This window comes from Austrofundulus limnaeus, unplaced genomic scaffold (assembly GCF_001266775.1).
Source record: "Austrofundulus limnaeus strain Quisiro unplaced genomic scaffold, Austrofundulus_limnaeus-1.0 Scaffold2151, whole genome shotgun sequence".
NCBI lineage: Eukaryota > Metazoa > Chordata > Actinopteri > Cyprinodontiformes > Rivulidae > Austrofundulus > Austrofundulus limnaeus.
In genome coordinates, this window is record NW_013954553.1 from 9,243 (window position 1) to 19,475 (window position 10,233).

At 41.4% G+C, this 10,233-nt stretch overlaps 1 protein-coding gene across 1 annotated transcript in view; it reads left to right on the top strand.

Moving 5' to 3' along the window:
- Positions 1-10,233, top strand: part of LOC106537150 (pro-neuregulin-3, membrane-bound isoform) — a gene marked incomplete at its 5' end in the record, with an annotated part of 21,635 nt that overhangs the window by 6,057 nt on the left and 5,345 nt on the right. Inside the window, 1 exon segment of the mRNA XM_014034523.1 lies at positions 4,900-5,085. Within this exon segment, the coding sequence (XP_013889977.1) occupies positions 4,900-5,085 (186 nt within the window).

Consider the following 10,233-nt stretch of genomic DNA (forward strand, 5'->3'; position numbering starts at 1 on the left):
ATATTTATGTTTGTGGTTGTAATGTGACAAAATATGGAAAAGTTCAAGGGGTATGAATACTTTTGCAAACCACTGTATAAAATTGTGAATGAAATTTGTGGATCTTTATGATAAATTAAAATAACATTTAAAACACACCTAGAGAACATGGCAAGTTGTTTTTATTTTATTTTTTAATATATAAAATGTTTTTCACTGGGGTGTTAAACAGAGAATCATCTTTGTTTTAATACGGGACAAACAAATGTTCTGTTAGTTAATGTGGTTGAATTAGAAAACCTCAGTGAATCTCACAGACAGCCTGCATGCAGCGATGTGCTCATACAGCAGTCTCTCAGGAGGAGAGTTTAGTCACTCACACAGAGTTGGACAGATCTGTTCAATAACAACATTCTGAACATTTATTTAATATAAAGTTAGGTTTTACAGACCAAAGTCTGGTAGTTCAGGAGCAAAGTGCAGGAGGAGAGGAGAAGTCAGGACTGATCGCGTCGCTGCAGCAACTCCAGTCGAGCCGCTGCTTCAACCAAACCTGCTCTCACTGGAAGTCCCGCCCTGCTCTGCTCTGATTGGACAAAACAGCTCTGGACTTCGTCTGATTTGTTGAAGGCAGTGTTCATTTAATCCTTGTATCAGGGTTTCACTCTGGCGCACCGAACAACGATCCATTCACACCCGTGCGGCTGGGTTCTTTTTTATTTTTTATTTTAAAAAATCAGATCACGTTTGCGACCAAACTGGTTGCACTTCTAGAGCCCTGCTACCTGTTGTTTTGACAGACAACCAGGTACAATCTTAGGTACGCAAGGGAGCTTTATGACGTTACATCTGGTGTGCTTTTTCCTTTTTTGACTGCACATGCGCACCTGCACACTGCTTATGTGCCACTCTCTAGATGAATGTGAAGTAAATGTGTTATATTTACATCATTCAGTTGAGTAGAACCTGTAAATCCAACACAAATGTTTTTGAGTGTAGCCACCACATCTCTGCAGAGTAAAGCCTTTAACCCCAGGTTACAATCTGACTGAGTAATAAAGTAAACCCTGATGTGATTTCTGAAAGAATAAACTGTTGTAGCACCAATAAACAACCAGTAAATTATTGGTGCTTTCAGCTCAGAGACTGGTCTTTTAGAATCTTTATCATTTTTAGTAATTATAACCTGTTTACTGGGTGCAGTAAATGTGATTGGTTTGTAAAAATATGGCTGTAAATTTTCTGTTTAAAAATATAAATTTGTTGTTTTCTGTCATCACAGCTAAATAAAGACGTTTACAGGACAGCTGCAAGTTAACAAGCATGTTTTACAGACAAACCAGCTCTCTAGTTTGAAACACTAAACTGCTGCTAAATGTTTTCTCTTGTTTCGAACATTACTCGTCTGGCAGTCCTAACGTACAGCAAATCCCATCTGCAGTGGACAATCAGGATTTATTTGTCTGCAGTCACATTATCTTATGCAAGGACTCGAACACTGTTGTCTGAAGCACAGAGTGTTGGGAATTCACAAAATATGGGTGAGATTAGTTTGTCTGTTGTGGAGGAAAAAATATCTCATTTCTACTCAGGAATGGAAAAGTCATCCGGCAGTGTTAAGAGTCTGACTGTAAGCTGTCTGTTGTTACAGCTAAGAACCCATTTTGGAAGCAAATCCAGCTTCAAAACAGCAGATTTAAATATGAATGAAGGTCTGAAGTGGTGTTTTGTGAAAACATTAAAGCCAAACTCAAACTATAATAGCAGCAAGAAGAAGGAATTTCCTCTGTCGGTAAAATAGTAAAGTCCACGTTTTCATGAGTTTTGGCTCTGATGTGTGTACTATATACTGTCTGTGTGTACTATATACTGTATGTGTGTACCTGCTTCAATCTGAGTATGATAAATCAAACCTTTTGCCTTTTAGAAATTTAATAAAATAAAAATAGATTGATAAAACTTCTGAACATTTGTAACGTTTCCAGATATACATTTTTCTTATCAGTTATCATGAGCGACACAATGGAGCAGCGGTCTCCTTTCTGTGTGGAGGTTACATGTTCTCCCTGTGCACATGTGGGTTTTCTTCAGGTGCATGTTGGTGACTCTAGACTGTCCCCAGGTATAAATAATTGGTAAATAGACTGTACAGGATAAGTTCTTTACAGTCTGTGTGTCATGATTTGTGTCTGTGTTAATGTTTTATTCTAGTTTTCTGTCTCGTCATCTGTTTTCCTCCTCCTGCCTGTCTTTGCTCCAGCCCCGCCCACTCACACCTGATCCTCATGTTTCTCCCCCAGGTGTTTCCTGTTTGTGTTCATTAGTTTCTCCTTTATATTCTGTTCTCTGTCTTCAGTCTTTGTCAGATCTTTGTTCTCTGTTGTCTCGTCTCATGCCAAGTCCTTGTTTGTATTATTGCTGCTACGTCAGCGCTTTGTTTTTTGTTAATAAAACCTTTTTTTTGGCACCTTTTGTTACCCTCACTCAATCCTGAATCTGGGGTTCAAACCAACCAAGCTCAAGTCAGTCATAACACTGTGCACTTTACTCATTCACACATATTCAGTCAACTCTCTACGTCTCTACAAAGGTAATACAGATAAATCATCTACTGATGGGACCCATCTGAGGCAGTGGGGTTCAGTGTGTTGCAGGGACACTTTGACATGTGTCAGAATAATGGTAAACCACAGTGTTATGTTATTTTGATGGTTGTATTATACAGATTTTTTAAAGAATGTGGTTGTGAGGTTTTCATAATGGTGGGTTTGATTCTTGTAAAGGAGTTGCTCTCATCATTGATGTCCCTCCCAGCCAATCAGTGACCTTCAGTTTGCTGTCGTCAAATCTTCACTTGGTACCTCAGCTGAGGAGTCCAAATAAAAATGTTAAAGAAGGTAGAATTTGATGCCAAAGCATCGACTGGTTTGCCTCCACCTGCCCTAAACCCATCTGCATTTAAAGCACTAGGCATGCAGTTACCTGTTTGCCTCTGTTTTTGGACTTAAATGATCTAAGAAGTGTGTAACTATATCAACAATGTCTATGAGCTCCTCTTTGATATTTACCATATCATTAATACAGTGGCCAATGTACCATCCTAAATAAGGGGATTCAAGCAACAAAGATCACTTTACCTGACCTTCGGCTTTGACTTTTGACCCCAAAATGTTTTCAGCCCTCTGATGGACCAAGAACAATTATCCTGTGAATTTGGACTCACATCAGAAGCTTCGCTCAGGAGCTACAGTGCTACAGAAATTTTGCACCTGGTAACACACAGACGGACAACCAAAGAACAGTCTGCCTCCTCGGGCGAGGCATAAAAATGAAACAACTGGACTTCCTGAATGGTCCATGACAGGAACACATAAGCTGTGTCCAAAACGACAGGCCGGGTCCTCCGGAGGACCCAGACTACCCAGTCGAGGCGGGCCGGGTCCTTGGTAGACCTGGAAGACTGGAAAAAAAGAGGCTGTGAATTTGGACGGTCTAGCCTCCCCTCCTTACCCCGGCGTACGTCGTGTCACCTAGCAACTGTGATGATGCTAAACAGAAGCAAAAATAGGTCAAAATTAGAAAAATATCGATATATTAGCATTATTAATATCACAAAACTATAAAATTAACTTAAAGGTATCATTAGAAGAACTAATTGACCCGCTGTAGGTTCATGTTTATTTCGCGTTTTTTATGATGAAAATAATATTTAAAAACATGTCCATACAAATGATAAAAGTATTAGAGTTACAACTGCTAAAAAATTTTAATTTTTATATTGCCATATTTTTATTTAAAACGTATTCTTTTCTCTCGCTTCGTCCGCCATTACTAGCTTAAACAAATCTCTGGTCGGGCCGCAATGCATTATGGGATATGTTGGGCCGGGAAGGATCCATCAGACCTGTCCTTCGATTCGTGCCAAAGGAAGGACGTATTTGTCGGCCGCATCGGAGGAGTCTTCGGTTTGGGACGTCCTTCGTCTCGGCGCTGTGACGTATGCAGCCGACGAATTCGACCTTCGGAGGACCCGGCCTGCCGTTTTGGACACAGCCATAGAGACAACCGTTCAGTCTCTCACTCACACCTAGGGACAACTTAGAGTTGCAATTAACCTAACAGTCATGTACCCGGAGAAAACCCACAAATGCACAGATAGAACATTCAAACTCTACCCTGAATATTGGCTAAAAAATTACCTTTTCCTATTTTTTAACACTCGGTCAGTTTTTTCCCCACAAAGAATAGCTGATTGTTTGTTTCATTCAATAATTATTACAGATGTTTGGTGGTCGACAACCAAACATCTCATCAAGGAACCTACCTCTAAAGTTTGTACATGAATGCAGTTAAACATCAACATTTTACTCAGTTCAGAATGATGTGAAATGCTGTACTGTTAATGAAGGACAGTAAAATAAAACAGCCATTCCTGAACTTTCTTAACTCGGCCTCTGTAGGAGGAGCTGGTTTTTCAGATTAGCATTATTAGCCCTTTGTTAATGTTAGCAGGTGATTTTCTAGCAGAGGACAAGTGAAGTTTTTCAGTCTCCTGAGCTGGAACCAAAGCTGCATGAACTGTATCCTCCCCTCTGTAAGCTCAGGAGGAGCTCAGCATCCACTGCAAACAACCATTAGTCTCTCTGTCCACACCCACATGTTTTTACTGTCCAGCTGCATGAAACATAATGTGTGTGGGTGTATTCTTTTCAAAATGCTAGTTTCACCATCAACCATAAAAATGTTAGAGCTGCATTTGTGTTCTCTTCTGAATGAATCCAGCTTTTATTCAGAAATGTCATCAGCAGACCCTGTGGTCCGGTCTGGTCCGGTCATCACTGTGGGACTGAGGCAGGTTGTTTGTTTTTTGTTCAATTAAAAAAAAACTAACCAGTTTTAAAAACTTTCTTTTCTCCTCAGAAGTGGCTTCTTAACTCACAGCCCTGAGCAGAAAACAAGGTCAGCCCATTGGTCAGCTCCTCGCAGTGCCCCGCCCATACCCAGAGGAAGGCTAAACCCCATTGGAGGATGCAAATATTCAGGCCCCGCCTACCAACACCTTCAGGAGGTGGACCCATCTGAGAAGGAAGCAGAAGCACAAAAAGGGTGAGAATTTGAAAAGTAAAGTATTCTGTCTCCGTCTTCATCGTGAAGCTGTGTTGTTACATACTGGTGATTCAAGATGGCCGCCACAGCCAACTCACCTGCAATAAGGTTCACAAATAACTGTGTGGAGTCAAGTCTGTTAGAAAAATATCTCACCAATGACTGGACAGATTTTACTCAACATTTCAGAAAAATATTAAAGAATACTTCTGCAAAATCAATATTTGGGCCAGTTGTTCGAAGGTAATCTGGTCAGATTTTGGTCATTGGATTGGATCAAATCTTGAAAATGGGTTGTTCAAAGGGAAAGAAAGATTCTGAAATCAGATTGGATCGCAGAATCCAATCCTAGTTTTAATCTGGATCAAACCTTCAGTTTGTGTTGTTTATAACCTTTCAGCAGGGTTTGGATAAATTTGACCTAAAAAAACAGGATTATCCTGATCCCAACAGGGGTTAGGATTACAAGGAGGAATTCAGGAAGAAAATGTAAAAATATCCAAATAATACATATATATAATTTAGTGTATATATACTTTATCTTGCTCAGTGATAAAGAAGATAAAGTAAACATAGGCCACAATTAAGCCTTTCAGTAAAGTTAAAGTAAAAGTCTAATAAAATTATCTTGTTCCCATGAAATACTGTAATTCCATAAACAGATTTCAATAATAAACAAAAATAATAAATTCAGTTTTTTGTAATTAATCACTGTATATTCATTTCAAAGAAGCAAGCATCAGAGATGAACCTGTCAGAAATAATTTCTAACCATTACAAACAAATCAAACTGACCAAACTGCAGCAAACCAAAGCTGAACTTCAGATCCATCCAAAGCCGGGCGTGGAGATGCTGCTCTCTCCTCAGATGAACAAGAACAATAAATCTTCTTTATTTTGCTATTATTGGACATTTACCCTTTTTTAAAATTAGGACATTTTCAAAATATTTGCTCTTTATTTGTTGTGGCTCAGATGAGAGGTCAGAAACGATAAAAAGAAGTGGATGTTTATGTTAGTTTTGTGACGCCATGTTGGCTCTTCTACCTGTTGTTTTTTACTCAGCTGGTAGCCCACAGTGTGATGTTGTCTCATTTAGAGCAGTGGTTCCCAAAGTTGGGGTCGGGACCCACAGTGGAGTCCCGAAACATCAAAGTGTGGGCCTGAAAAGATTTTCTGAATTAATTACACTAAAAAATTTCAACTATCAAAAATTTTTTGCCCTTGTTGTTACAAAATAGTAAAGTTAGTGTACTTAAAATGGACAAAAAGACAGTAGTATCTATGCTGTTGTTTATTTGACATGAAAACAATGTTCATCAACCAACAACAGCTGGGGCCATAAGTCTCTGCTGCTGGTATTTTGTTGGTCAAAAGCTGAAAAGTTTGGGAACCACTGATTTAGAGCACTGCTAATCTGGATTTGGTCATCTTGAAAACAGGGGGTCTGGATTAGGGTGGTCCAATCTACTGTTGCTTTGAAAAACTGGAATAAAAGTAAGACAGATTCCTTGATTCTGTATACAAAGAATGGGATTTCCAAATCTGGATAAATTTGATCCAGATTACATTTTTTGAAGAGCTGGCCCTTGAAGTTATCCAATTCAAGATGGCCGTCACAGCTAATCAACGTTAGCTAACACTAACATTTAATTTTACAGATGTTGACCTGAAACCTGATGTGGTAGTGGCTGAGAGTCACTGAAAACTAAATAAATTGTTCCAAGGCTTTGTCACTTAACATGACTGGATCTCTGGTAAACATGACTGATCAGCACCCCTTCAAGGAATACTGGGCTTTTATTTTGAAAGGTTTTGTGACCTGTTTGCTCAGCATAAATAAGTTTAGTTGCACACAGGTGATTATGGACAGCAGAGGATAAAAAAGTTTGTTCTAAAATCTTTCCATAATCATCCTCTCAGCTTGTGTTGCTACAGATTTATGTCTCGACATTATTAAAGAACACAAACTGCTTTCATTGAGAGGAATAAATATATATTTGTATCCATTTATCGCCTGGTTTACGTGTAAGTGCAGCTTTAAACAGAATCCACACACACACCCTGCTCTCCGGTTTCTCTCTAATGCCCCGAGTGCTGACTCATTCTCATAACAACCAATAAATAAAAACTCCAGAGCCGCCTCACACAAAGCCGTGGATTTCATTTCAAGAAGAGAAATTTCAAAGCCGGTTTGATTTTTTCTTTTCTTTAAGAAAAAGAAACTGAACTTTTAACATGGTTTCCTCCCCCTTGTGTCCCTGTTTTTCCAATCTGCTGAGCAGTGACAAAAACAAGGTCATCTTGTGTTGCAGTCTGCAGAAACGTGGCTCAAACTGATGCTGCTTTACCGAACGCACAGAGCAATGCTTTATTACTGGACCTTAAATCATTTCATGCTAACAGAAAACCAGCTGAGCAGCCAGAATGAACCAGTTTACAGGAAACACATCCAGTTTTAGCTCAGGGTTTGTAAAACAGGCGGCCATCTTGAATTGGTTAACTCTGAGTTATTCAGTTGTAGCTATCAGGCGTTCCTTTTCTTCTTTTATTCAGCTGAACTGTTTGCGTCGATGTTCTCAGCTGTGTTTTTACTAACAATATTTCTTCTACAGGATCTGAGACGTCAAAGAAAATCAGAAATAAACAAACTGTTTCTTTACTTCATGATACTAAAAAAAAACACATTGAAAACTTGACAATTTCAGTGATTTTTCACCAGGAGAATAGTGTGATTTTATTCAATTTACAATAAATGGAGGACTCTGAGGAACAGAGTTTATATTGTTTTGATAAAAACAGTTTGGTGGTAACATGCAGACTCAGCATGTTCAGACTGAACAGATAAACATTCATGAAAACCTGAGGTGATAAAATACAACAAATCAGTTTGTTTGTTCAATAACAGCTGACAGCTGTCAGTTCTTTTTTGTACCAGAAACATAAAACAACCTGTTCTTCCAGCCTTTTTAATATGTTCTTTTAAAGTTTTACATTTTCATCAGCATTAAATCCACTTTAACCTCTGATTACTGTGAGCTGAGGCTGGCCTGGGGCTCTGAGACACAAGACGTCCCAGATCAGAGAATATGTCCAGGTGTCTCTGTGATGGACCGGAGACATGTCCAGGTTTGATGATTCCTGAAACAACTGGTTTCACTGGTTCAGACTATCAGAGTTAGAGGGACAGGTCAGCTTCTCACTTGTAAAAACGTCCATCCTCTTCACACTCATACTCTGCTGTGTTGTTGTCACAGAGTCTCGGTCTGTGCTCGTCACACGAGGAAACATGGAGACGTTCAAAGGGACTGAGTTGTGTTAGAAGATTCAACACACCCCACTGCTCTGTGGAAATTATCCTTTCTTACAAACACACCCTCAAGCTAAGCTGTGGCGTCACATTCACATCCAGATGTTCATTTAGTCCTCGCACGCACACACACACACACACACACACACACACACACACACACACACACACACACACACAAACCAACAACCTGTGCTTACGGGATCATTTTCTCAGATTTCCCTGAGCAGCAGATGGACCGACAGACGGCAGCTTGCCTTCTCCATCACGCTGTAGCCTGCGTTGCCACAGAGACAGAGACGCAGAGACAGAGAGACGCAGAGACAGAGAGATAGAGAGACGCAGAGACAGAGAGACGCAGAGACAGAGAGACGCAGAGACAGAGAGACGCAGAGACAGAGAGACACAGAGACACAGAGACGCAGAGACACAGAGACAGAGAGACGCAGAGATGCAGAGACAGAGAGACGCAGAGACAGAGAGACGCAGAGACAGACAGACGCAGAGACAGAGAGACACATAGACAGAGAGACGCAGAGACACAGAGACACAGAGACGCAGAGACAGAGAGACACATAGACAGAGAGACGCAGAGACAGAGATACACAGAGATGCAGAGACAGAGAGACGCAGAGACAGAGAGACACAGAGACGCAGAGACAGAGAGACACATAGACAGAGAGACGCAGAGACAGAGATACACAGAGATGCAGAGACAAAGAGACGCAGAGACAGAGAGACAGAGAGACACAGAAACGCAGAGACAGAGAGACATGGAGACAGAGAGACGCAGAGACACAGAGACGCAGAGACAGAGAGACGCAGAGACAGAGAGACGCAGAGACAGAGAGACGCAGAGACAGAGAGACACATAGACAGAGAGACGCAGAGACAGAGAGACACAGAGACAGAGAGACGCAGAGACAGAGAGACACATAGACAGAGAGACGCAGAGACAGAGAGACACAGAGATGCAGAGACAAAGAGACGCAGAGACAGAGAGACAGAGAGACACAGAGACACAGAGACGATGAGACAGAGAGACACAGAGACAGAGAGACGCAGAGACGCAGAGACAGAGAGACGCAGAGACAGAGAGACGCAGAGACAGAGAGACACATAGACAGAGAGACGCAGAGACAGAGAGACACAGAGACAGAGAGACGCAGAGACAGAGACAGGGAGACACAGAGACAGAGAGACGCAGAGACAGAGAGACACAGTGACAGAGAGACGCAGAGACAGAGAGACGCAGAGACAGAGAGACAGAGAGACACATAGACAGAGAGACGCAGAGACAGAGAGACACAGAGATGCAGAGACAAAGAGACGCAGAGACAGAGAGACAGAGAGACAGAGAGACACAGAGACGCAGAGACAGAGAGACACAGAGACAGAGAGACGCAGAGACACAGAGACGCAGAGACGCAGAGACAGAGAGACGCAGAGACAGAGAGACGCAGAGACAGAGAGACACAGAGACAGAGAGACGCAGAGACAGAGAGACACAGAGACAGAGAGACGCAGAGACAGAGAGACGCAGAGACAGAGAAATAGAGAGACGCAGAGAAAGAGAGAAACATAGACAGAGAGACGCAGAGACAGAGAGACACAGAGATGCAGAGACAGAGAGACGCAGAGACAGAGAGACACATAGACAGAGAGACACAGAGACAGAGAGACACAGAGACAGAGAGACACAGAGACAGAGAGACGCAGAGACAGAGAGACACAGATGCAGAGACAGAGAGACACAAAGACAGAGAGACGCAGAGACAGAGAGACACAGAGATGCAGAGACAGAGAGACGCAGAGACAGAGAGACACATAGACAGAGA